This window comes from Thunnus thynnus, chromosome 17 (genome assembly GCF_963924715.1).
Source record: "Thunnus thynnus chromosome 17, fThuThy2.1, whole genome shotgun sequence".
Lineage (NCBI taxonomy): Eukaryota > Metazoa > Chordata > Actinopteri > Scombriformes > Scombridae > Thunnus > Thunnus thynnus.
In genome coordinates this window covers 25,337,298-25,364,608 of record NC_089533.1, presented here as the reverse complement: position 1 = coordinate 25,364,608, position 27,311 = coordinate 25,337,298, and the positions used below count along the sequence as shown (strand labels likewise).

Below are 27,311 nucleotides of genomic sequence, written 5' to 3'. Positions count from 1 at the left end.
AAGAAGTGTACAACCGTCTTTCTCTGTGTCAGCGGTGTGTTATTAGTATCCAGAGACTCCAGAGTGTCTGCTGCACTGTCACCTCCCACAACCTCCTTTACACGCAGTCTGTGTGTGTGTGTGTGTGTGTGTGTGTGTGCGTGTGTGTATAATATATAGATGGGTGAAACCTGTATCTGTTGTCTGACTCATGCTGACAGGCACACCAGGAAAGCACCGTCAGCATACTTTCAACACCTTTGTGTGTGTGTGTGTGTTTGTGTGCTGTTTACAATACTCCATTCACACATAATTACAGAAAAAATAATACACTCGTAGCTGATTAAAATATAGAAACTTTATTTAAAATGCTTCTAATGCACAGATTGTTGTGCCACTTTTGCTCTACAGTTGACACTATAAATAAAAGACCTGAGTGTGGCACATGTGTTCATACAATATATACAACTACTTTTTCAAATGTTTCAGCACCAACTCTGTATCACTTTTGCTCTTGATAGTTATTTTCAGCATACAGGACCTATTTGAGAGGCTTTGTAGTGTTTATGAGCAGGAATTAAAGGGCCACAACGATGATTTTACAGGGGTAGCTTTGTCAGATGATGTCATGGTGGAAACTCCAAATTCATAACAAAACCCTGTGTTAAAAATTGGGGACACAAAGATTGAAAGATGTGGGTATTAACCAGGCAAGGAGGATGTAATGAAAGACATGCCGAGTTGCATTATGGGAATTGTAGGATTCTGTGCTTTTGGAGCTTGATTTATACTGTAGAGACTTAAAGTTAGGATATCTTAGCCTCCGCTGATAAGATTTTGACAGTTCCTTTTTTTATGTCTCTCTCGCATGTCCCCCAGCTTTTTGGAGGTGAGACACTAAATATCTGGAAAAGCCCTTTAACAGCCAAAAAATCTATTAACTATGAATTATAAATGGATTTTGGGGGGAAAATAAAGCTTATCAAATACTCTTGAGTTTTTACCAAAATTACTTCCCAAAAATCAGTTGGCTCTTTTGCTTTCTTTCCATCACTCCGTTGTCCTCCATGCCAAAATTGGCTTAGTCAAACTGCTGCTGATGCCGGCATTATGATGATATTTTGTCATGCTGTCATGGCAACAGTGACAAATTACGCAGTCTTCAAATACACATCATTGACACATCGCTTATCAGTTGCATGTCTTGGGATCCAGTTCTGCAGCAGATGTCCTCGCAGTCCGCCGAGAACATTTTGACTTCATGAGTCTTTAGTAACTGGAAAACATTAGCTGGGGTCAGGTGGGAGGGAAGAAATTTTAAAAAGGGACATTTTTTGCAGGTCAAACACGTTTGAGCAGCAAAAAGCTGCACTCAGATCTGAAATTAAGTTTGTTAAGGTCCTTTACACAACTATAATAGTGCCCTGGAGTAGTATTGTTTAAATTTTTTAAGCTAAAATGCCAAACATTCTTCTCAAATGCAAAGATTTTCTGTTTTGTCTAACTGTAAATGGAAGATTTTCAGGTTTTGGACTGTTGGTCGGATGAAACAAGATCTGACATTTTATGTACTAAACCATTAATCGAGAAAATAATTGCTAGTTTAATTTATAATGAAAATAATCATGAGTTGTAGCCAAATCTAGACAACATGAAATTAAAAGTTCAACTTTAAATCCACAGTTAAACTTTCATGACATTCTTGTCCATTGTTGTGTGTAACCCTTTAATCCCAGCTTCACCTCCACACACACAACCCTCTGCCACAGTTAAATAAAAGCCTCTGGACAAAAACATGACATATGGACGCAAACATGATTTGGACAGCACATTGTGAATGGCAGGTACAATGCACTGGAGCCACAGAAACAAAGTGTCCATTGAATGTCCGTGATGTTATTATTCTCACAACATATTCCCAGTGAAACATGTGTTTTAATTCAGTGATTAGAGGGTTGTATTTTGCAATTCATGCTATTAAAAAATAGATGCTGTTCAAAACACCCTCTGATGGCTGATTTCAGTGTCTCTCCAGGGTTAGTCCCCTCTGCTGATACTGATGTTGTATTTTACCAGATTATCAGCCTTTAAGTGTTGTCCACCTTTAACATAGTATCTGACCACAGCTACACCAAACAGTCACGTAACTTAATGTTTGCCATGCTGGTGTGGTGGGCTTTCATTTGCTGCAAAGCTAAAGGAGAATTTCAGTAGTACTCAGTTTTAGTGTTTTAATGCTGTGTCAGAGACCCTTCCAGCCATGACAAGAAGAGAATTGTAAGGGAAAGACTGAATCTGTGGAGGTTTTTGGCATAAATATGGTCATGTTTAAAATATTAAATATTACACAAAATATTATCAGTTATCAGTGATTTCAAACAAAAATGTCACTATTGGCCTCAGCCCTGGAAAATAACTTCTATGTTACGAGTTCATAAACTTCAGAGCCGAGGAGAACAGGGTAAGTGAGGACAGCACTTTTTCAATCCATATTTACTGTAGAACAGCCTGTTTTACACATCATGTCAGGTTTTACAGTCATGACTCGTGTCTGATGATCACTGTCAGGTGTTTCTGGTCACAATAGTGCTCCAAAAAAATCCCTGCTGTGTTTAAGTGCAGGGCTCCAGTCAAACTGCGTTGTAGTGTTTCAGAGTCAGTAAACAGCTCCCATACTCTGTGTGGCTGGCGGCGCTGCTGATGGTGTGTGGTGCGTTGGGCCCGACTGTGCCAGACCTAAATGTGCACCCTGCTGCTGGTACCAGTTCTGGTGCGTGTACTCCCCCATGTAGACGGGCGAGGAATCAACAGGAGGCTGATAGGGACCCTGCCCCCTGCTGGTAGGATCCAGCATTGCATTATTCTTAATGCTGCTGCTGCCGCTGTTTGTATTGGTGCTGCTGCTGTTGTTGTTGGTGTTACTGTTGCTGTTGTTGTTTTCCCACACAGCTGGGGATGAAGGAGAGTTGCAGGCCATAGAATCACTGGCGTCTGGGCTGTTCTCAAGAGGAATTTCCCCAAGTGGAAACTCTCCATTTTTGTAGAGCTTCTTAAATTTGGAGCGACGGTTCTGGAACCAAATTTTGACCTGAAATGAAGAGCGTCAAATATTGAGGCAACTTAAAGAAATGAAGGAATTGAAAAAATGTAAATTGATCTTTTTTGTCACTTGGGAGCCACGTTACAACCTGTAAACACTTAACTGATGCCACATTAAATTGTTATGGTGAACATGAAATAATCGCCTAATTCAGCATCCAGCAGTTCATTTATATGGAATGTTTCTGTCCACACAACATACGTTGTACAGTAGTCACTCTCATTTTAGCTCTGGTTGGGTCTTCATCAACTCCGTAGGGGAAATATCTGGCTCTTTAGCAGCTAAATGCTCCACTATGAGATTTGTTTGCCTGTTGAGACTGGAAATGAGGTTGATGAGAGTAAGAGAGGTGAGGTGAAGTGAAAGTAAACTGAATCAGTGAAGTTGTCTTTGAGTTCAAAACAATGAACTCAAAGACCCTAAAAGAGCTGAGGTGAACTGTAGTATTTTTTGTGGGTATATGTAACCATTTGATCCACTGTTAATATAAAAAATGTATTAGAGCAGTTTTAAAGCTGAACTATTAGTATTTTTTCTCTTTCTCTTTATTTTTTTTAGCATATTTAGCTTGTATTTAGCTGCTCTTGGCTAATTGTTTTAGTTTCTTCCCTGTAAACTCCACTCTTATCAACCTTGTTTCAAACCACGGCAAGCAGTTAATAAACCCAATGTACACTACCTGCCCAACAACAAACAGCAGATAGACAAAGTTAGCCGCTAACTGGCTGGTGAACATAGTGGAACATTTAGCAGCCAGTAAGACTCAGAGGTTGGTGGAGACCAAAAATAGAGCTAAAAGGGAAGTAAATATTGGACTTACATTGATCAGGTGACCAAAGACATGATTCCGAATTAATGCTAATGTTTCTCCATGTCTGCTGGATGTGTAAATAAGCAACTGTTTGCTAACACATTTCCCATATCAGGAATAATATTTCAGTGTTGTGTTATCAGCTTGTTCTGCAAACAAATCTGTTGATCTATTGATAGTCTGTCGGTTTGCTTTGGTCACTTGGTAACTTTGGTAACTAGCAGGTACAATATTTACCTGTTTTACTGTCAGTTCAGTTATTCCTCAAATACGACTACTTAACACTTGTTGCCAAAAATAATAATTCCTTCAAAAATGATGTAGTAATAATTAATAAAGCAATAAATACATTTTACTAATGATAAATGAGGCAACTAATAAATAATATTTAACCGCCAAATAGCACAAGACAGACAACTATCTAAGAAATGTTGGTGGCCAGATGGAGGTAATGTCATGGATTATTTATAGCTCTTTTAAATGTAATATTATGATATTATGTGAGCTATTGTAATGCTGTTATTTGTGTAAACAACACCCATGAGGGCATCAAACCATATAACATGGCAATCACACGTTTCAAGTGGGGCCGAGCTCGTGCCTTTGTTTTCCTAAAGCGTGTAACACAAGTATAATACTGAACAATGATTTACAGCAGCCATGACAACACAACCCGCGCCACAAGTTTTGTCTTTTATCACTCAAGCGAAGATAATTCATGTGTTAGTAAATCATTAGGGCAGAGTATGACCGCATAAACCAGAGTGACACCACAGTAACAAGTCAGAGCACTGCCTCGGATCACTGTCTAAGATTCTGGCAAATGTATAATTATTTACCTCATTTCTATTCTATTGTTTTTCATTTTGTTAAATTTCATCTTAGGGGAGTCTATTAGAGCACTGCATTGTAACATTTTGTATGTAAGTATATTCTACTATTCTGTTTTCCTGATAGATCTTGAAATTTTAATTATATAATTAAAATTATATTTTAGTGAAACTGTATTTCTTGTAATGTCCAAACTTTGAACATTCAGCCAATCTTTAGACCTCTTCAGCTCCTCTTCAACCTCTCCGTACTCATTCATATTTTCACCAAGAAGCTCAATTTGTCTCATGCTCTTTTCAGACCCTTTCAAATTTTTTCTTTGTGTGTCTGGCATGGAATGGTCAAACTTAGAGCTAACTGACACTTCAACTATTTACAGTACAAATACTTCAACTGCCTTTGGATCTACAAACTGAACAGGGATTTCTGCTCTTAACCTCTACAAATCACCTGGCACTTAACTAATTTTTACTTGTCAGCTGACAGCTCAAATACCCCAACTGACATTTGAACCACTTTCAATCCTTACATATTAACTTACACTTCAACTATTTACAGTACATCTAAACTATCACAGTTGCTTTCATCATTTACAGTTCAACTGACATTTAAACTGCTATCATCCCAAACTCTTTAAATGACAGTTCAGCTGCTTTCATCTTTCACACTTCAACTACTTTCAGTGTCTACGTACAAACTGACATTTCAACTGCCTACAGGGCTTCAGAAGACATTTCAAATCCTTTCAGTGCTTCAACTTCAACTGACACTTCAACTGCTTTCAGAGTTGCAACTTAAACTGCAACTCCCATTAAAGATCTAACTTACATTTTTATCAGAAAATGTGTATTAAGTATTATATTTCTATCACTGTACTGGCAGATGTTCCCTGCAGCCTCACCTGTGTCTGTGTGAGCCCCAGCTGTGCAGCCAACTCGGCCCGCTCCGGCAGGGCCAGGTACTGGGCCGACTGGAATCTCCTCTGCAGGACTGCCAGCTGGTAGCTGGAGTAAATGGTGCGGGGCTTGCGTATCTTCTTGGGCTTCCCGTTGACCATCCGAACCTCCACGTCTGGTTCCTCTTTCACTGCAGGAGGAAACAGTACAAAATATGTAATATTCCTGCAATACTCCTATAGAGATTTTTTGGGTGCTCAAAAAGTACAGTCAAAACTTGTCATGTCGTGGTACTGTCACCTTCTTCTTCTCTGATCTTATAAAATGCAACACACACACACACATATGAGTCTTCTTCACACTAGCACGTCTATTTTCTTCAAACAATGGAACAAACTTGTATTAGGTCTGTACAGGGCATACTGTGCAGAGAGGTTGTAGCACAAAAATAGCCACGGCCGCTACAACCCCGAAATTTCAAAGAAATTCCGCCAGCACTCTGAGCTTATAATTTTGGTCTGAGTGTCTCCCACAGCCGGGGAGGGAGACGCAGATTTATAGGTGCTTTTCATGTAGCCTGGAGGCCCGCTTGTATACATCGCTCTCTGTTAGTGATGTTATTCTTGTGTCTGATTTCTTTTTTTGTCTGCTTTATATGTATACAACCGATTATTTATTACCTTGAATTGGGAAACAACACATTAAAAAAAACACCATTAACTATACTGTTTATGTAAAGTAAATGGAATCCAGTATCACAATATTAAATATATTTTTACATTTACACCTATTTACAAATTGTATGTAATATATTCATATGTTTTAATTTGAACACATTTAACTTTAGATATTTTTAAGTAATCATAATTCATGAAAAGGATTTTTAAAATTTTAAATATATTGCCGGTATTTATTACAAACTAACATACATCTTTATATACTGACAGAGACTCTGTGGTGAATATGCTCATCAGTTTATATGATCTTAAATTGAACTTTTCACTGCATTAGTTTCTTTCCGTTGAGGACACTGAGGTCATTTGTTTGCTATTTTTGGAAATTTGGGGGTTTTATCAACGTGGGGGGAGTTTACGCTCTACAGTTCAAATCGTACACATGGTGAGTATTTTAAAAGGCAGATTCTAGTATTTTTAGACTCAGCATATTCTGAGTGGACGACGTTTTTACCAAAAGAAAAACAGAATTAAAGGATTTAGTATGCAGGCTTTTAATATGAGGGTAAGTTTTAAACATAATTTAGACCTTCATGTTAGAAAATATAACTAAATATTTTTTTCTTTTTTCTACATTATTTATATATATAAAAATTATGCATTATAAAAAGTTAAAAAAAATAAATAAATAAAGACCCTCTGGTTAATGTCAGGTCCAAATTTTCTTAGCGGGGTGGCTGTGCTTTAGGAGGACCTGGACTCTCAGTACTGGTACAATCCGCGCTACAGCGCTGTTTCTATAGTTCAATACCTATGATTTAATTCATTTATGACATTCAGATTAAGTATCTTGCTTGGCACAAACATTATTTTTCTTATGTGGTTATTGTTTATCTACATTGTTCGTATATTTATAGTTTGTGTTTATTTATATTGTTCATTTATCTGTATTTATGAAAGACATGCTTCACATATTTATGCATTTGTTTATTTATTTATTTATCTAGGCGTGGCTACATGCCTTGCGTGATAAGGAGCCGTCGTTGTTGGACGATTCAAAGGCCAAGGCTGACTGACATGTCGTGACACCTGATGTGGCTGTGGGCCAAAGTCCCCCAGGGCCATTTCCAGGAGTCAACTCCTAACTGGAATGTCAAAAACAGTACACCAGTCTGTCGAGTTTGTTTCTCCTCTGTAGTTCGCACCTTCCAAGCTCACAGGTAGAACAGAAAGAAAAAGCTTTGGAACACTGTGTGATTCAAAAGCCTGAAAATGGATGTTAAAGAGCCAAAAGTATGTTTGTTGTTTAAAACATTGTCTTATATGTTCTTGTGATACTACTGTGAGGTCTGTGTTTGAGTTTAGTGACCTCACTGCATCACTTTTCTTATCATACTCCTGACGGAAGTTTTCATCTAATATTTTTATCATGTAAACTAGTTGTATTATTGTACAACTAGTTTATCTGTTTAAACATAGACTGTTTAGGCTACCCATGCAGTGCACATTGTATAGTATACCCATGTAGTGTACATTGTATTGTGTAGTATTGTATGTTAATGAATCAGTTCTTCATTTCTGACAGAGGTGAAGTTGAAAAGTCACTGACTAGAACTAGGCCATGGCTGCCTTCCATTTTCCTATGAAAACAGAATCCCAAAGAAGTTCAAAGACACAATGATTACCAGGCCAGCTTCAAGCTTCAAGCTTCAAGCTTCAAGCTTAACTTTCACCTTACTAGAAATGATCTCTTGTTTCCTTTTCCCCCACAGATTACCCCCTCACTGCTACTCTCCTCTAAAACTTTAGGTCACTAAATTATTTCTTCTAGAGACTTGTGACGCTGGCTGGCAAAGTTGATGAACACCTACGGAAAATCCCATTTGAATTTATAGAAATTCAACTGCAGTGCAGAGATACCAATCTATGATATCCCTGTGATGCAAAATCAGAAGCTGCTCCACTGACGATAAATGACTCACTGCGTTTTTGGGTTTTTTTTGAGTTCTTCCCCCAAACAAATATGACTGAGAACCTATTTCTGACCTGTTAGCAGGAGGAGAGAGCAAATCTCACCTGCCTGTAAGAGAATTCAAGACTTCTTTAAGGCTTTACAGTTGGAAAAGTAACAAGTCATTAACCCTGAATGCTGCTATTCCTGAACAAATAGTGTTTCAAATATAAAAGTATTAAGTAAATATTGAAAATATAAAGAAATGTCAGCACTCTAACATGATTGAATTATTATTTGATAATGATTGATGGAGATTTAGAATAAGAGAGCATCAACTAAATGTTCCAAAAATATGCCTGAGATGTAGTTTCAAGCTCAGCTGGTAGTTTAGGGGAGTTTAGGACGCAGCGGAAAACTTTGACCACGTCCAACAAAGAAAAATAACTTTCCTCGTGCGTGCGTAAAACTGCTGTGCAATTATTGGGTTTCTATGGCTAGACATGAGCACTTGCCATACATCAGCTTCAGGTGGTCAGCGTGGCTTTTCTCATTGTTGGACAAAGATGTTGAGGATGTGTAGGGGGGGAAACTGTCGAAATGTTGTTGATCTTACAATTCTTTCTTCCCTAAAATGATCCAAAACTAACATGAACCCAGTGATCAGATATTATGCACTAAGTTTTCTAACTTTTTGGTTACTTACCACCGTCCTGCAGCGTTGCCTGCATCTCCCTGCTGAACGCACCGTGCTCTCTGTATGTTGCATGCGGGTACGGGTATTCTGTCTTGCCGACAGGGTAGGTACCGCCGGGACCCATCCCGTTCAGGTTGTAGTGGTGGTACGCGTATGGGTTCATGTGTTGAGCTGAGTACGGCTGCTGCGCCGCGTAGAAATCCTGCGAGCCGTGGAGCGCGCTCTGGCCGCTGTAGAAGCCCATGTCTGTGGATGAGGACTCGGGTAGGGTCGGAGAATCCTTGGTGGCCGAGATGGAGCTCCCAGCCACGGGTAAGGAAGGTTTCTTCTCCTCGAAGACAGGTGATGGTTGACCGTTCATGTTGAGGCTACTTTGATGTTTGCTCTGAAGTCTAAACCGGGAGTGTTCGGAGACACTCGCAGTCTGGAGCTGGCGTTCCCAAACTCCCTTGACGCAGCAGCCAGGCTGTCCACCGTGGCGGCGCCCAACCCAACTAGAGCTCCTAATTACAGGGCGCGCCGAGCTGAGCCGAGCCGGGCAGGACAGAGGGAGTGGATGTCTCCTTCTCATTGGCTCGTCTGCTCGCTCCCTGCCTCTGCCCCGAGGCCAAGAAAGCACTGACTGTCGCCTGTCTGGCTCCCTTCTTCTCCCCACAGAAACCTCCAGTAAGCCTCTCCTCACAGGCCTGTACCAGAACGCATAAACAGTTGGCAAGCCTGTGAAGTCATCTAACTTTTAACTAACATTTACTTCGACGTTTTTCGAAGGCTAAACGACATGAATGACTGTCAGCGGAAAAGATAAAGATTTACCTACCACACTGCGCATAATGGTGTTGTGATAAGGAGTGTTTACGCAGTAGCTTTACGGAGCTGCGTCCCATTCATATGCAGATCTAGAGCCAAGCGCTGCTGTCAACCCATGCTGAGAGTTATCTACAGTTGATCAAGGCTTATTTTAGAAAAGGCTTTTCCTTCTTTACATGTGTTGACATGGGCCCCAGGCCTCTCCTCTGCTTCAGGGGAGAGAAACAACCTGCAATAAACCTTAAGCACATATACCACTAAAACCTCACTGTGAAAACAATAAAAACATGAGAGAAACCTTCTTGTCACAAACTAAACTACTAATATAAACTGTAACTTAAAAACATTTCGTCCCAAACAGTTTGGTGGTTGAAAAAACTTCCCTCAATTGTTGGAGTTGAGCTTAGTTCAGTGACACAATCTCACCACCAGATGTCACTATTGACCCGCTTGAAGGCCTTTACATGAAAGCGGAGATACTCAGGAAATAGTGACAACATCATGAGCTTTTAACCCATTTATACCAAACTACCAGGTGCACTAAATGCACTAATTTAAAACTGATTGTGAAAACACATCTAAATGAAATATGAAAAGTTTGTTTCAACAAGAGGCGGGTTGAGTAGCTGAAAACTATACTCATGTAGCCTAAATGTACTGAAGTAGGAGAAAAAGTACAAAACTGAAAAAAACGTCGAGTAGTGAGTAACTTTATGAGTAAAAGAAATTTAAATTAAAACACACCTGCACACTGCTCTTTTCCCCACTTCTCCTACTTAAAGTGTACATGGTTAACATAGTTTCAACCACAGATGCTCTTCATCAGGTGAAGGTTAAGAGGTGAACACACTTGTATTTATAGTCAGTTTGTGATGAAATGTCTCCTGATTAGAACATTAAATTTGAATCTCTCAAACGTGATCACATTTCCATGTGAATATTACACCAATTTTATACTCGCATCAAAAATCTTGTCTAAAATATAATATTATATTTGAATATAAAAGTATTAACTTGTTACAGTGTCCTAATACTTTGAGATAATGCAGTAGACCTATAGATGGTCCTAAGTCTCAGTTCCCATCATCAACATCCACATCCAGGTCTCTCCAGTCAGATGAAGACATGAAGGGGAAGTCTGTTGGCACACAGATCAGACAGACCTGCTCTGGAATAACAGACGGTCAAACTAATGACATCTACTTACCCAAATAATGCAAATCAAATCATAAAACAGTTAGCGACCATCTAATAATAAATATTTGGCGTATACCTTTATAGCTCACATAATAAAGTAATATCTTTACATACATATTTATTATAAGGGGAAGGGCAATAGCAGTTAAAAACAATCTTATCCAAATAAGAATATGAGGTCAATAGTAACAGTGACATTTTAAAGAAAACGGCTAATAGTCTACCAAATTACTCATATAGGCTACGGTAGATAATGATGTGACATTTCAACATGAATTACCTAAATACAGGTGTGTTCACTCCTTCATGTTTACCTGAGGAAAACCATCTGTGGTTGAAACGTTGTCAGTTATGTCCACATACAATAAAATGTAGTATGGCTCTGATATTTACATGAGAGAAAATAGCAGTAGCAGTAGTTTGGATACATGATATACTGTATGTAAATAGTGTTAACACAACAGACAGACTTGCTGCTGTCTGCCAGTGTCAGCACAGCGCTTTATGTACTGACCTCAGACCTGTGTTCCGCTGCAGTCTGAGCTGTGGTCCGTCAGCATGAGCTGCAAGCTGTTTGAAGTCATATTCTGACAGAGGAGAAAGAAACAAAGACAGCCTATTGCATTTTGTCTCATGTCAATCTGCCACTGTAGTTTCAGCCAGATACCAGATGACACAATGCCACAGCAGACCTGAGATCTGCAGAGCAGCCTCTTCACACTGAAGGTGCACAACATAAATGCATCAAATAAGAAGGGACAGTATGAAATATATCAGGGTAGAGGGGCTGAATCTTATGGTTCATCTTATATATAAGTGAGGCCCTCTACAGAATTATCAATATATTGTTTGGACCGTTCTCTTGACTTAGAAAAAAATGCAACCCCTTAAAATAATGTATTTATCCAAACAAAACAAAATGCTGAATATTTCAGCACTTGCAAAATGGTTATAAAGCCAATAAACTGGTGTCGGGACAGAAGCAGCAGCCATTTTAGCCCCATCCACAGATTCCTAAACATTAAATATGAATTAGATCAGATGATGTTTTAGCCTGATATGTAAAAGCAAGAAAAAGAACAGAAAAAAGAATGCATTTACATGATTGTCCCATTACATGGCATGTAGAAAGCATTTCTTTCATATAGCTGTTAAAAGTAAGGCAACTGTGAACATAACAGATGTCAGTTACTATTGGTTAATTTAAGTACAGACCTTAATGACGTAAGGCTGACAGTCTGAGGAAGATGTAAAAAATAAAACAGATACAAAGCCTGAGAGAAAAAGGGATGACGTTCTCTGCTCGCCCTGAAAATTTAGACTACGCTACGTTCACAAAGTATGTCACCTGTCCACATTCCTCTCTGAAAATAATTTTCCTGCAGTCCCTTAATGAAAGTAATGTGCATCCAAATGCAACTTACAAGTATATTTCTCTCTAAAAATATAATTCAGTAAGAGTGATAGTAGGTTGCATTAAAACTACTCCAACAAGTACAATTTACGTAGGAATTACTTAAGTACCTGTAACACAGTAAACTAGAACTCCTTACTGCTCCCCTCAGGAGTCCACCTCAGATCAAGTACAAGCTGTCCGGGGTATTTTAACACTTTCGTTGTATAAAATATTTTGTCTTAAGTAATTCAGGCATTTAACATAAACTGCTAATAGATTCACTGAAATAATGAAATCTCAAATGGGCCAAACATAATAAGCAGAAAGGAGCTTAATGAACCAAAGAGGAAAAACATCTAACACGTTTCCATTTCAGGGATCCTAAAATCACACAAACTTGCAGGTTTAATTTTTTTTTATTAGCATTTGTCTTTCTATATGTCACATATGGTAAACCCTCAAAGTCCTTGCAAAATTAAGTTCCCAGAAATATACAGCTTGATTTTCTCCAGCGAACCCGCCCTTTTCTGCACAACCACCCATCACATCTCAGAATGCAGAGTTCTCTCTCCAGTCACGTTCAGACAAGAGCATCAAAAGCACTTTGTGTGACTGACCAAGCTCTCTGTGGCGAGGTTTATTCTGTTCTTACGCATTATAAAAAAAGGGGGACAGTGTAAATACATCAGGCCTTGGATGAACAGAGGCGCTTGGCAATGTTATATACAAACAGGAAGTGGGAGTGCAAGGGGGGGGAAGGGTGGGGAAAGAAGAGAGGGAGGGGGAGGAGGGGATGTAGGAGACGTTGGAACACGATCCAGACGTGTCGATGGATGTCCTCCTCTTCTTATGGAATGGTCCCGCGTGGACACAAGAGTAAATTCCCTGTATGGTCCACAAATCCCAGAATGTCTTGTGAATGAGTGTGAAAGAGAAGAAGGGGCGTTTTTCAAAACCATTCCTCTGGTGACCTAAACTAACTGCGGATCCATTCTTTGCAGCCGCAGAAAATGGGGAGAAATTCAAACATTTAAGTTTCGGGGCAAGTTGGCAAATTGAACAGAACAGGTAGAATCCAACCGACCCATCTTTACCCCCGGTTACACTCTAGAACAGACCGAGCATGTTTTTTTTTCTTTTTTATAATACATGTATGTATAAGTACTGTATATGTATTCTTTATTGTTATTTTACAAGATTCCCTGATGGCCAGCGCAGAGAGAAACAGAGGGGGGGAAAAAAAGGGGGGGAAAGGGAGGCTTGTCCAATTTTACATACAGTAGAAACCAGTGGTGGGAGAAGAGAAGAGAGGAGGGGCGCAGTGCCTGGATTTGTCCATAGGGAGGAGCACTTTGTGTCAGATCAACCCCAGTCAGATTGGAAGGAGGAGACAGTGACAGGAAGGAGGGAGAGCAGAGGGCTGAGGGAGGACTAGGAGGAGCGGTGTGTCCGTCCCGTCAGTTAGGTTGTTCTGTTGAGTCTTCAGTAGGTCAGCTGGTTTATTTGCTTGCTGGGTTGTTAAGTGTTTGTAATCTCCTCGTCCTCCTCCCCTCTTCCCTCCCAGGTTGAAGTGAGCGATTGACGGAGGTCTGACTGGCCCGCGTCACTCCAGACAGGAGGACTGATGCTCTCACTCTCTCTGAAGACGAAAAGCAGATTGAAGGAAATGAACACATGTTTTATATGTAAGGCTGATGTTACTGGGCGCTGTAGATTTTAGCAAACTAGAGGAAATAGAGTATTTGTTGGAGACTATTTTCAGCAGCAGATTAAAACCACTGGATTAATCTATCAATGATCATTTTTTAACTAATTGCCTCATCTATAAAATGCCAAAAAAAATGTGAAAAATGTCACACTTTTAGATGTTTTGTCGACCAACATTTCAAAACCCAAAGATATTCCATACAGAACAAGCTGGAACTAAAAGCTAATGTTTGGCATTTTTGCTTGACAAATAAATTAAAACAATAGTATGGATTATCCAAATTGTTACTGATCAATTTCCTTTCAAATGACTGATAAAGCGTAAATAGTTTCAGCTCTGCAATGAACTGCAGTGGTTGTGTTTTCATGGTAGTAAAAGAACAGAATGATCGTCTAGTCATTGCAGCTCTAAACCGAAACAAAGTCGCCATGTACAATAATCACATCATAAACTACACCGCGTCATTTATTGATTTATCACACACACACACACCAACATTATCAGTTGTACTGGTGGCTGACCTTATGTTAGCTTCTTGGCTTTGTTGTAGAGCGAGTCGACCACTTTGCTCATGTTCTGAATGGTCTCCAGGGCCGCCTCGTACGTCTTGTCCACCACCGGCTCTTCAAAGACGATCAGTACACCTTCGCCTTGGTCCAAAATACCTGTCGGGTGGGACGGGTGAGGGATGATAAGGAGAAGGCAACGGAGAGACAAACTGTGAAAAGCTATTGAGGCGGTTCTCTCATTTAGTATAGTTCCTGTCAGCAGGAGAGATCACAGCAATTCAAAGTAACTTCAACAAAACATCTGTCGTCTTCCAGGCAAATTAGAAAACTCTAAACACAGTTTGATTAGAGTGAGTGTAAATCTGATCCGACTGCAGGAAACAACCCTAAAACACACTTTGTATAAAGAGACACTAATATTTATCTCTTCATGTGCGCAGAAAGCCTGTTGTGGTTTACTAAGAGAGCTGCAGACATACCGTGAAACTTCTTGTCCAGAATCATCTGCGATAATTTCCTCTCTACGTCTCCCTGCAAGGCAGACACCATCAGATTATGGGGAATTCAGTGTAAACAACTGACAGTTTTTTGAAAATTGGCGGCTCCTGTGTAATGAAAGTGAAACACCGACCAAAATAAGCAAAACCTTACCTTGGAGAGTTTGATGAGGGAGGAAATGTGTGCTATCTGTTCAAGAAAAGAAAGACGTGCACACTGATTAGACTCATTTTAAGGAGTGTTCTTGGTCTACATACTTGTACAAAGTTCTCTTGTTAAACTGCGAGTGTTCTTGGTCTACATACTTGTAGACCAAGAACACCACAAACACCACAAATGACGATTATTTGTTTCAATTCCTTATTTTGTTGAGACTTCCTTTTTTCTACAAAAGCAGGTACAAGCTAAATGAACACAAGAGTTAAAGAAAAAGTTGACAAAAATTTGGTTGCTTTCATGCATGTAGTTCTGTTTATTTGATCCACCACCAGACACTGTAGAAATTCTCCTTATCCTGGATGAGCACCTGTACCTCTCTGATCTAACAGATATTAAGAGGATTACCTGGACCCTGGAGAAAGGTTCGATGACTCTGATGAGGTTCTGCTCCAGCAGGTTGTCATACAGCTTGGTCAGATGGGTGCTGATGATGGGGTCATCCCTCAGCTCTGCTTTGTACTCTGTTAGTGCCTTGGGGAGGGTGAGAACAGGATATTTTAATCACAATGGCAGGCATTATCCACACATCAAACACAGAGTCTGGGTTCCAATCACAGCAGTTTCATTCATAATGTTGTTGCAACATAATATAGTTTGTCCACAGCCCCGACAACATCTACAGCATCAAACTCTAGACACAAACCTTTTCAAAGTCTGCGAGCGACCGGTTCTTGCTGGCTTGTGCCACACATTTCAGTGAGTCTGTCTGTAGAGAAAGAAAATGAGTAAAAGGTTATAATTGGTACAGTGGATGAACAACTTTTACTGAGAGAGACTGAACAATGCTGTACTGTATACACAAATATGTATATAAATAGAGACAATCCAGCAAAGTGCAATCATTTAATAAAATAAAATTTAAATTGACTGTTCGTTAAACCCTGCTGTCCTTAGTTACTGTTGCTATGCCTGTCATGCATAGTGTAGAGCTAGTGTGTCCTAGTATGATCAGTATAAGGAAACATGTAAGATCAGACTGTTATTTTGCTCTAAGATAACCCTATTTAATGTTATATATTGGGTGAACGTATCTCAGGTAATGTTGTCGAGATTTTTGGAAAGGAAAAGAAAAAGGCCCTCCAAACTCTTTAAAGTTCTCTTGTTAAACTTCTCTCACTGTTGGTGGGAGAGGTTTAACAAGTGGTCACTTGAGTTGAAATCAGACATAAAATTGAAATTCTTAGGAAGGAAGAGTCATACCTGTCTGCCTGCGTACCGCAGGGCTAGCTTGCCGCTGATGAGGGCCTGGACATCCTCTGGCCTGAAACACAAACAATATACATCATCATCATCATCATCATCATCATCATCATCATCATCAGACACACTAGGAAAAGACACATTCTGGGTCTTCCCCCAGAGAAAAAAAAAAAAACTCCTCCACCTGGACTGAAGCAATGCTAATCTATATCACAAGCGGAAATAAAACTCAAGCATGTGTTGCCAAACTCAGATATGATCTAATTCATCCTGACTGTGAACAGCAACATATGACATTACTGCATTTTGGCAACTTTTATTAACATTATACAACTGTCTTCAGCTATTGACATCTTCAATCCAATATTCTATGATTAATGGCTGTGGAAGTAAAATGATTCACTATAATGGCTCAGTAAAAGAACTGTGCAGGCCTGTGTGTACAGTCAGGGATGAGCTGACAGTCATGTGTCTGAGTAGTATACCACTTACGCGTTGAGCATGATTTTGCAGAGCAGCATGTATTTGAGGGCTGTGATGGCTCGGGGGCTGTCGATGGAATCGTAGCCCTCGAAGGCCTCATAGAAGTAGGAGTACGCCGTCTTCCAGTCTTTCTCCTCCGCTGCATGAATGATCCCTGGAAACACATCCAAACACACACATTAATGTCAGGTGAACTGCAATGTTGGACAGAAAATAGCAACTACAGTTTTCTTCTGCGTGACTCATGATGGAGCAGGATATTTGGTTATCTAACAGTTTTGGATATAATGTTGTTGGATACATTTACCTCTGCAAAAGTTTATTCTGTCTGGTTTATGTGTAAATGTTTGTCCTGCTTTGTACCTGACTGCATGTCTAAAGCTGCTTGTAGTTTGGGTGGGCAGTAGATGGCGTTGGCGGTTGTCCTGGCAGAGGTTAGGGCGGCGCGGGCCTTGGGCAGGTTACTGAGCGCGTGGTATGTCTTACTCTCCAGCAGCTGAACCTCCACCAGCAGAGCCTTGTCATCCATCTTCTTCAGCTCCTGCAGCAACTGGGAGCCTGGAGAGGCAAGGAAGTGTGAGGTCAACGCAATGCTTTCACTACTTTTAATTAGTGGAACTAGGTGTAAAACTTACCCCCTTAGAAAAATGAAAGAACTATCAAACTTTACCTTTAAAGTCAGGTGTAGAACTTAATTTGGATGGTACATTACATTCTTTAATTGACCATTAACTAAACCCTGCCCCGGAACAGAAATGGTCCAATCATAGCTTAGCTACAGTAACTAAGCATGGCAGACCTGTCAAGCTTTGGACTGCCCTGCATGTTGGAGCAGTGTGCATGGGGCTGAATAAGAGAAATACTCGGTATCTCAATAGTCTCAATAATTAGAGGGTGCAAAAGTGTAATGAATGGATTACACTGTGTTTTTCTGCTCTGAAGTAAGCTGCAAACGTTAGCATGTCTGGCTACTATTTAGAGTAAGGCATATTCTGAAGGTAAAGGGAATATTATTTGGCTAACCACATTATTATGTGGGGTTACAGGTTACATTAGAGAAATATCTCTTAAAGTCTTGTGCATCCACTGTGTGGGAGCAAAGATGCTACATCAGAGTTTAGAGTTACATTAGCAGCTTTGTCCAACAGTAACTTTGTAAAAGTAAATACAAACATTACAGCATAAATCTAATCACTGTGTGTTTGTCCAAGTATATTTTCTATAGTAAGCATCCAAACCATCCAGGGCTTATGTTAGAACAAATAACATTATTCATAATACTAGAACTAATTTGCTCTACCCTGCAATACACAAAGCTGTTCCTTTATTTCTATTATTCTCTACATATATCATCAGCTGGTGAGGGTGCTGAAATATGTAACTTTAGTCAGCTGGAAATGCAGTTTTCAACTAGGGATGTCAACGGTCTTTTAATCGGTTAACTGCCAGAAATATTTTTGACCAATTACACATGTCAGTCTATAGGTTAATTTGCATACACATTCCACTGATGGCTAAACAGTTACATATTCACATTGCAACATCAGATATTCTTTTTGAGTGGATAAAGTACCGGTGAAAAACTGACTCCTACTCAGAGTGTTGAATTATGGGTTGTTTGTAGCACTAATGTTGCTAGGCTAGTGAGTATCTTAAAGTCTGTTTATAGTGAGTGTGTTAGAGTCAGTCAGCCCTAAAAGTGTTTCATTAGTCCAGTTTAACTTGCAGGAGTTTCTGAAGCCTTGTGTAACGTGTTTTTCTGCCACGGAGGAAATAATTCATGGCGAGTGAAAACAAGTCCAAAACGTCTTCCAACATCTCTGCTGCAGAAACGGAATATGTCAAGCTGCCAAATAACACTGTGACAGATGATAAGGAGCTCAAAAAGACAAACAGGCAGTTGTATGAATGCTAACTGCCAGAGAAAATCATTTTTGACTGCTTCCAAGAGGAGCATGTGTGAGTATGTAACTATACTATGATGTAAGTTATATTTCAAAAGTAATGTTATACCATATTTTCCCTAAAACAGCTGTTGGAAATGGAGTGTAGGGTCGTCTTATTACCAGGGTTGCCTTATATTCGGCCCAGTACGGTACTAGCACTATGCTGTACCACATTAAGAACAAGCACCCAGCTGCCATGTCCGAGGCTGGCTGGCAGAAGAGAGGGGGAGAAAGTGTGATGTGTGCCGGTCCACGGCCATCACCCAGTTGGTGTGCTAAATTATTGAGACTGATATGCTGCCAATCAATGTGGTAGAAGGCGAGGGATTGAAAGAGCTAGTTCAGCACCTCAAGCTGAAGTACGTCATGCGATCGAGAGCTACTGTGACTAAAGGCACTGAAAACACTTTGAGGAGAAGAAGGATGAGCTAAAAGTCAAGCTAACCAGGGCTGACGAGCTAGCTCTGAACACTGACTGCTGGACGGCTCTCACAAATGAAAGCTACATCACAACTTTTCTTAAAAATTAAACAGTTAGTTACCAGTTAACGGGTGTCAGTCTATCGAAAGCAAAATTACCCGTAACTGACATCCCTATTTTTAAACAATTCTCAGAGTTTTACTTACCCTGCTTTGGCTTCTTTCTGTATAAAATAAAAAAAACTGACAAGTTTGAATTTCATCTTCGTTATCATTATAAATTTCATATGTGCTGTGCTAGAATGGAAAGTTTGACGGGTGTAGCAAAACTAACTAAGGGGAGCGGGGCTTTGCAAACGGTCAATTGTTAAAGCAACTCAAAAAGACCAACTCCTGGAGACTGAACACTCACCAAGTTGTAGTGCCTCCTGGTAGCACTTTGTGTCGAAATACAGTGAGATAAGACGAGCCTGAGGAGAGAGGAGAAAAACAACCATGTCAGGGTCAGAGTCCACAACTTGTTTAGGAGTCTGCCCATAAACAACAAATGTATGACATAAAAATATGCATAAACCATTGTTTACATGGGAAAGACACACTGAACATATATCTGCTTCTTTAACAACACCATGCTCATTTAAACACAACTGGGCTCAGTCGAAAACTGGGAGCTACTCTGCATATTGACTCTTGTTCTGTTCACTGATGAGTGATTTCACTGTAGTAGCTGCAGGTTAGATGACCTTCACTTGCATGACAATTTGAATCTCATGATGAATGAGCATCATCATATTCATACACAAACTTTTTCAGGAGTTTGTAATGCACCTTAGGCTAATGCTACACATCAGATTTTGTGATTTTCCCTCTTCCTCCTTAACACAGGTGACTATCTTACTAAAGAAAAAGCTTTTTTTTTTAAAAGAAATGTTGAGGGAGAGTAATTATACGCACATCAATAAACATTTTGACCTGACATACAGCAGATCCAAGTAGGATCGAAACATTGCCCTCTCTGATTTAATTTTGGGGCTTGGAGTAAGTGTGCAGACGTTTCTATTTTTTTTCCACATTCTCCAAGAATGTGATTTGTTGACTGCTCTATGCGTCTGTGTGGTCCTCAGCTTGATGGATGAACAACAGTGTCAATATTTATTCTGAGCTGGTAAGCAGTGGAAGTGGATGAGCGGAGGCGACACTTGTATGTTCACATAGAAGTCTCACCTCTAGTGCCTGTCTGAGGAATGTCCTCTTCTCAGCCTTGGCCCACTCTATGCACTCCAGGCAGAGCTCTACCTCCTGACCCGTGGCGGCCTCCATGTCCAGGAACAGGTCCAGCAGGGAACGGACCAGCCGGGCTGCCTTAGCCTTGGAGATGGAATTGAGGAAGGGGCGCACATATTTTAGCAGACCCCCGAGCTCTGAGAGTGGGAGGGAAAAAGAACAGAGCAGATTAGAAGTATAGATGGAAAGCAGCTGGGTTTTGGGGGGCAGCTTAGAAAAAGAAGTTCATGGTCAATCTGTCACAACGGCTGGTGAATGAAAAAAATGGCATCTTTTTATTAAACAAAGACACAAAAAACTCAAATTGGAAACATTTAAAAGAACACACTGACAAGTCTGAAGTTTCAATCAATTTGTCACTCTCATATTTCAGTATGGAACATTAGAGGCAGCTGTCTGGTGATTCAGTGGAAGGTTGGAAGGTGTGATCAGCAACTTGAATGTTGAGTGGAGTCTGCAGCCCAGCAGGCAGCTGAAAGACCAGGGCTGTGTCAGAATCATTACCTCATTCACAAATTCACTATTATCTATGAAATAGAAACTCACTAGTTCACTGTACAGTGAGCAGTAAATTGAGATTTTGGACACTAATGAATCATTTAGCCTCGTCACTGACACCTGTAATATCTGCATATATAAAATACAACACATTGCATTGTGGGATTGTTAGCAGAAAGTAGTGTACATGCAATGGACACTCAAGTTAATATAGTGCACTACATAGCAAATAGGGATTGATTTTCAGACACTGTATCACTGCAGTTCATTTTCACACAGATCATTCCTCCTTCTTGTTCCTCTGTTTCAAAAATTACAGCATTTCCACTGATCCAGAGTGAAGCAGGAACAAACTTCTCATCCAAAGGCAACTCAGGTTTCCCACAGGATGTCCAAACATTCAGCAGCTCATACTTTCCTAGCATTATCATTTGCTATATTTTATATACAGGCAAACAGATGTCTCCTAACAAACTTTGATATGCTCTCTTTTACAAACATTTCCTCTATAATTCTATCCATATAGATTGATGGTAAAACCACCTGCAGCTGAAACAAAGCAGTTGGAGGGATTGTGTTGTCAGTCGATGTGAAAAACTCCTTGCAGGAAATGACTTTTACACACATAGAAATATTCCAGTATTAACTTGATGGTTTCAGTAAGGCACTTTGATTAAACTATGGTTTTACAGCATGCTTTACTACTTCTGTTCTCATGTGCATGTGTCAAAACAACAGCATGTCTAAGGTGAACACTTATGAAGTTGTCAGATAATATTCAGGGTATTGCAGTCTGTCTGCATAAAAGACATGAAATCCATCTTGTAACCAAGTCTTATAAAACGCCCTTCTAATGAGGTATAGCAGGGAAGGATTTTTCCACTCGTTTCACTGACACATTGAACTTTATGGAAATCTGTTGCATGCAAGCTGCAGCAGTAAGAGCTTTTTCAGCAAGGAGGGCAGCTGAGTTGAACAATTAACATTTAGATTTGTCAGACATTGACAGATGCATCAAAGTTGCTGAGTATTCACAATTAAACACTGGCCTGGATCAAGTGGCAAGAGACAGAAACCAGAATTCCTCAAAAATGAAAGAGGTACTCCACTAAAGATCGATTTCATAAACAAAGTCTTACCCGCAAAACCCAACTACATTCCTAGATGTGTAAGTAGAAGAACAGTCCTCCAATAAAATCAATGTGCCAAAACCTCTTTCAGTCAAGAACCTCAGACGTCTTACCCATGTGACTTGACAGAAACTTGTGGTTGAATTGGTTGAATCATTAAATCTTTTGTGTGAACGCAAATCAAAAAGTGTTTTGAGACATGAGCAGCATGTTGTGTTACCTGCAGCTTGTCCTGTCTTGGCCAGCAGCCCACCCAGCTCCAGGATGCTCTGCTCTTTAACACGCACCGCCTCCTCATCACTCTCTTGGATGTCCCGCTTCACTACAAAACACACACATACACATAATGATGATGTAATATGACCCGTATTGACATGAATCACTGCGATATACAAAAGTGAAAATGCTGATGTTACACTCTCCTTTTGTCTCGAGAGACTAGCCGTAAGTCAAGGTATATCACGAACAAGCTGATATTATGGCAAGCAGCCAAGTGGCTAGCGAAGCTGTGACATATTGGAGCTGTCAAATTGTACAATAAAAGGTGATGACAGCTACATAACTAAGCTTTAATAGTCGCCATAAAGCATCACACGGCACATGAGCATTAGCAAGACGCTGTGACAAAGTGTGTGGTGTTAAGTGAGCCAACTCAGTTCCACATTAATGTCACTGTCGGCCTGACATCAACTGACAAGACGAGGAATAGCTGCTAACAACGCTCACTGCTTGCTAACGTTAACTTGCCGTCTGTCACCCAAGTTCCTGTCAAAATGAATGAGCCGGGGTAGCCTAACGTTAGCTTCTCTGATAAGCGAGCCGGTGCGTTGCTAGCCCGGCTAGCCTAGTGCTGCTGACTCACTGTGCAAGCACGGAGAAAAAAGACACGGCCAGTGCTGGGTTAGCTAACTTAGCTTAGCTGCTAACTGGCTAACTCAACCGCTCCACGTTTGACTGAGAGCCGCAGTGTTTGAGCGCAACATTAATGTCCTTCTAGTGTCATGCAATGTCGACTCTACTTACCTATTGAATGTAAGATATCGATAGAGGCATTCCGGTCTGTTCCAAGAAGAGACTGTGCTCTCTGAAACTCAGCCACTGCCGCGGCTGCCATCTTTCCTCTGCCTGCCTCGCTCCACTCCGCTCCGCCGGCTCCGCCTGCTTGTTTTCCGGTCAGGTCGTTCACAGCGTCGGGACTCTGCTGCCCCCAACAGGCGGTGTCGAGTCCTGCCTGCCTGTAAGCGCACGAACCTCTGAAACTGCATTTTTATCTTTTAAACTTACTGTTTACAAGGACTTCAATAATCATGTTACATGATCTGCTTGTGATCGCTAAGTGATCAATTTTCTGTTAGAAGCTAGAAGTAATGTTTCATTGATATGATTAGTCAAATAGCAAGGCAGTATTTCTTTAAGCAAGCTCTTTCTTATCAATGTGTTTTTCAGCATTGTGTTTCTTCATACTATTATTCTGTGCTTTATATTTAGGTTTTTACATGCCAAGAAATTTATGGCACGAATATCAAATAAAGCAATAAATATGTGCTGGTGACACATTTTATCCCACACACAAACTGTGTGGTGTGGTTTTATTTAGCTGCAGAGAAATGCATCCTTTATTTCAGCTAAGGTGCATGTTACATGTGTGAAATTCATTCATGTCAAGCCAAATTGATTGAATTATAGTTCACATCAAGGTGATTACTATGACTAGGAGACACAATGGAAAAGGTGCACAGAGCGACAACTGTGTGAAACTCCAATCTGCAGCTTCAGGTCCATGAACATTACCCCTAAACCATAGATTCACAAGTTCCAAATAAAGTTCAGTTTCAGCTTTTTCTGTTATGGAAGTGGAGCTGTGAAATGCAAAACAGTGAGAATTTAACTCACTATGTGCACTACATGGCATTTAGCACCTGTATTTATGCACTTATTGCGGATATTTAATCCTCTCATTTTTTGCATTTCACAGCTCCTCTCCTTTTTTCTGAGTATTTTCACTGACATGTCTGGGAAGTCTTCACTGTTTTCTGTTGATTCATGGAAGCAGAACCATCAGGGTTCATTTAAGCAACTTGAATTTTCTATAATTCCAGTGAATATCCTTTGTCAAAGTACAATGATGAGCTTCAACGTGTGTGTCTGTATGATGGTACTTATGGAGCGGGGCGACAAACAGTACAAGAAAAACACAACATCTACATATTAAATATAAAATATAGCTTTATTCACAGAACATACAGAGAACACGAAAAAAAACTCAAAATCCAATCCCTCGAGTCACGTCACTCACAGGACGATGGACAGGTAGTCACAAACCTGAAAAGAGTAAACAACAACAAACCTGTGATGGCAAAGAAGGAGAGATGTGCCAAGACAAATAACACACAAACAGCAACTGATGCTATTATTACTGTGCAGATTCATTCATTCATTCTCTTATGTAAATAAATCCTCTGTGACAGGGAGTTATGCATTTCAAATTTCCAGCAGCAGCAACAGATTTTTTCCTTTTTAAATAAATTACTTGACAGTGACGGTGCTGTACCTTGCAGCTTATCATCAGGTTGGGAGAGCCGTCTGTGTTGGGAGCTACAGAGAAGACGGGGTTGTGGAGACAGTCCTCCATGTGCTCCGACACCCTGGACTCCAGAAGATGCCGCAGGACGTCGGGGGTGATGTTCTGTTTCTAAAGACAGAGAATTTAACGTTACATCGTTTCTGCCAAAGCCTTCGCCCAGTTGAACCCTCGGCTTTCATGTTTGAGTTTCTCTTCCTTTATTTACAGGCTTTTGGCAGAATCATCACATGTCTTAGCCAAGCATGTCACATATTGTTATTTTTAGAATAAGCTGAACTGCTCAGAACTTCCAATACATGTTCCCAGACAGTTTCCATGAAAACATTTTTATTGACTGAATGTGTTACTGTTCCAGAAATATAGAAATCATTTCTGTTTAGGTGATAATCATGCTCCAAGTTTTGGAACAACAGATGAAAAGTGGAAGTAGAATACTGCCATGTGAGTCTTTGAGCTGCTCCTTGAGCCCTGTTTTTTTTTTTTTTGCTGATGTTTGTTCACAGTTTGGCTACTATCAGTTCCTGTTTGCATTGTACCCATATCATGTTCAGACAACTATCACTGGATTACTTTCATACTCAAGAAAACTAAAAAATGTGATGATTCTCAGGCAAGTTCTGGCATAAAGAGTTTGTTTTTTTATATGATTTCTAAGAGGATTTATGGACATAACAGAAAAGATATCCCAAAAAGTGTAAGTCATGCTGAATCAGATATGTGTGTGTCTTGTATATGTGTCCAGATTTGAGTGAGTTGAGTTATGACTCAGGCACTTTAAAAAAAAAAAAGATGAAAACACAACATTCTCACAACTTTGGCTGAGGTAATATGATGCCATAACTATGATTTTTAAATAAAAATGAAGGATACTGTAATAAAAACCCTCATTTTTATAAAGGCTGGAGTTTAACAAACAAACCTTAGTGTTGATGTACAGTCCGCAGGGGCAGGAGATGAAATAGCTGTTGACATTCAAGTTGTTCCTGCGAGACACAAGAAGAATTTCATATGTTGCAACCGATTTTGAAAATTGGTACCAATAAATGGACATAAATATGGGAAACAATGTCGATGTCATATGTTCTAGCAGTCATTTCTTGACTCACATGTGACATATGGGGCAAATAATATGCATCTCTTCCATCCCTTCCACAACAGACGATATGTACTGCTGCTCAAACAGCAGGTTTTTCTCGTATTCTTCAATAATAGACATTTCTGAAGCAGAAAGAAAAAAAAAACATACATGACTTAGTAGCTGCTCATATCAACATGTGTCTACATGCTTGTTTCCACTGCATCTGCAGAAATATCTTGCTATTGTCTTTCTGAAATTACCACTGTATGTCATATGTGGATTCTATTTATTTCAACTGACATTTATTTTAGTATCTACTGTCAGCAAATTAGGTAGAAAAGCATTTAAGACGTGTATTACCTTGAGACATGAGCTCTTGTTGGATTTCCTCCAGCACTGCCAGCTCATCATACTCTTTCATGACACTGAACATCTGTTTAAAAGAAAGCAAACCTCCACTTTATCACTCAAAAAACTCAAACGTTCATTGTGGATCTGACAAAAAAACAACAACAGACAATTCAGCTCTAAAAGGCAGCTCCAGGTGATGACAGCAACCAAAGTCTTTGCTCTCTTTCAGTGATTCATTACAGTGTGCAGTTTTTCCTCCTAGTTTCATGTGAAGAGAGATTTATTTTGAATATTTATAAGTTTTTCTCATGGGTGTAGTACAATCTGCAGGTAAGCACGGCTCTCTCAGGGACCAGACATCTAACAGGGGTGACAGTAACACAAGAAGAAAAGCAGAGAAAAACAAAAGACAGACCAAGAGGGAAGTGAGGAAGAAAGAAAACAGACTTGGAGAAAAGGAGAAGAAAGAAAAAGCTGAGAGTTTGGGAGGGAGAGACATGGACAGACGGAGAAAGGCCGACCTCTGCCATGCCCTCTGGCCCCCACAGCGAGGGCAGTGTCCGGTTCTCTGACTGCAGAGCGGTCCATTCCTCCTCCATCACCTCCTGGACGATGATGGAGGCCCCGGAGCCGCAGCGCTGCGGGCTCTCTCCCATCTGACGGTACCTGTCCAGCAGCCTGGACCGGCTGTTTTTCAGCCTGTCTACACACCGCTGTTGAAACAGAAGAAAAACAAGAACAATGTTATTACAACCGTAATAAGAACTAGTTAGCAGCGTGCCATGCCAGGTAGCTAACATTAGCTGACGAGTTAACGTTGTAATTTCCACCTTTCGGTATGTTTCTTTCCATGGCGGTGTCGTTCCTTTATAAAGTGAACGGTGTCTGTGCAAAGCGTCCATTGGTAGTGCTAACGCTGCTAGAAAACAGAGAGTTACATATGTCTAGACAGATTTGTTAAATGAAACTAGCTGAAGTTGGAGAAGACTACAATAACAAAACATTTCAGCTTGCTTTTATCCTCGTGCTCCGGAAGTTCACGTGCGGTGCCGCGGATTGCATGA

General features: G+C 40.2%; 3 protein-coding genes across 3 annotated transcripts; all 3 read right to left on the bottom strand.

Moving 5' to 3' along the window:
• Positions 1 to 322: 322 nt before the first annotated feature.
• Positions 323 to 10,609, bottom strand: LOC137168189 (homeobox protein Dlx3b-like). The gene is made up of 4 exons (XM_067570693.1): positions 9,757 to 10,609; positions 8,949 to 9,625; positions 5,623 to 5,807; positions 323 to 3,067 (listed from the first exon to the last, which is right to left on the bottom strand). Exons 2-4 carry the CDS (start codon positions 9,508 to 9,510, stop codon positions 2,636 to 2,638), a joined length of 1,179 nt encoding a protein of 392 aa, XP_067426794.1. The 5' UTR covers positions 9,511 to 9,625; positions 9,757 to 10,609; the 3' UTR covers positions 323 to 2,635.
• A 2,127-nt stretch (positions 10,610 to 12,736) lies between these two features.
• LOC137201238 (26S proteasome non-ATPase regulatory subunit 11A) lies at positions 12,737 to 23,401 on the bottom strand. Its single transcript, XM_067616186.1, has 13 exons — positions 23,258 to 23,401; positions 22,455 to 22,556; positions 20,547 to 20,743; positions 19,735 to 19,792; positions 17,320 to 17,514; positions 16,966 to 17,110; positions 16,474 to 16,534; positions 15,917 to 15,979; positions 15,619 to 15,744; positions 15,208 to 15,243; positions 15,036 to 15,087; positions 14,569 to 14,712; positions 12,737 to 13,978 (listed from the first exon to the last, which is right to left on the bottom strand). The coding sequence occupies exons 1-12, from the start codon at positions 23,346 to 23,348 to the stop codon at positions 14,570 to 14,572; spliced, it is 1,269 nt and encodes a 422-aa protein (XP_067472287.1). The 5' UTR covers positions 23,349 to 23,401; the 3' UTR covers positions 12,737 to 13,978; position 14,569.
• A 1,041-nt stretch (positions 23,402 to 24,442) lies between these two features.
• rpain (RPA interacting protein) lies at positions 24,443 to 27,286 on the bottom strand. Its single transcript, XM_067570553.1, has 7 exons — positions 27,078 to 27,286; positions 26,769 to 26,960; positions 26,257 to 26,329; positions 25,925 to 26,036; positions 25,738 to 25,801; positions 24,786 to 24,926; positions 24,443 to 24,556 (listed from the first exon to the last, which is right to left on the bottom strand). Exons 1-7 carry the CDS (start codon positions 27,147 to 27,149, stop codon positions 24,527 to 24,529), a joined length of 684 nt encoding a protein of 227 aa, XP_067426654.1. The 5' UTR covers positions 27,150 to 27,286; the 3' UTR covers positions 24,443 to 24,526.
• Between the last annotated feature and the right edge of the window lie 25 nt (positions 27,287 to 27,311).

Coding starts and splice junctions, on each gene's coding strand:
- LOC137168189 (XM_067570693.1), bottom strand. CDS start 9,510: ATGAGAAGGAGACATCCACTCCCTCTGTCCTGCCCGGCTCGGCTCAGC. Junction 5,808..8,948: donor GGCAACGCTGCAGGACGGTG/GTAAGTAACCAA, acceptor TTCCTCCTGCAG/TGAAAGAGGAACCAGACGTG. Junction 3,068..5,622: donor TGGGGCTCACACAGACACAG/GTGAGGCTGCAG, acceptor TCTTCATTTCAG/GTCAAAATTTGGTTCCAGAA.
- LOC137201238 (XM_067616186.1), bottom strand. CDS start 23,348: ATGGCAGCCGCGGCAGTGGCTGAGTTTCAGAGAGCACAGTCTCTTCTT. Junction 20,744..22,454: donor CAAGACAGGACAAGCTGCAG/GTAACACAACAT, acceptor TCCCACTCTCAG/AGCTCGGGGGTCTGCTAAAA. Junction 15,980..16,473: donor TGCGGTACGCAGGCAGACAG/GTATGACTCTTC, acceptor CTTTCTCTACAG/ACAGACTCACTGAAATGTGT.
- rpain (XM_067570553.1), bottom strand. CDS start 27,149: ATGGACGCTTTGCACAGACACCGTTCACTTTATAAAGGAACGACACCG. Junction 26,961..27,077: donor GGAAAGAAACATACCGAAAG/GTGGAAATTACA, acceptor CTGTTTCAACAG/CGGTGTGTAGACAGGCTGAA. Junction 24,927..25,737: donor GACTGTACATCAACACTAAG/GTTTGTTTGTTA, acceptor CTCTGTCTTTAG/AAACAGAACATCACCCCCGA.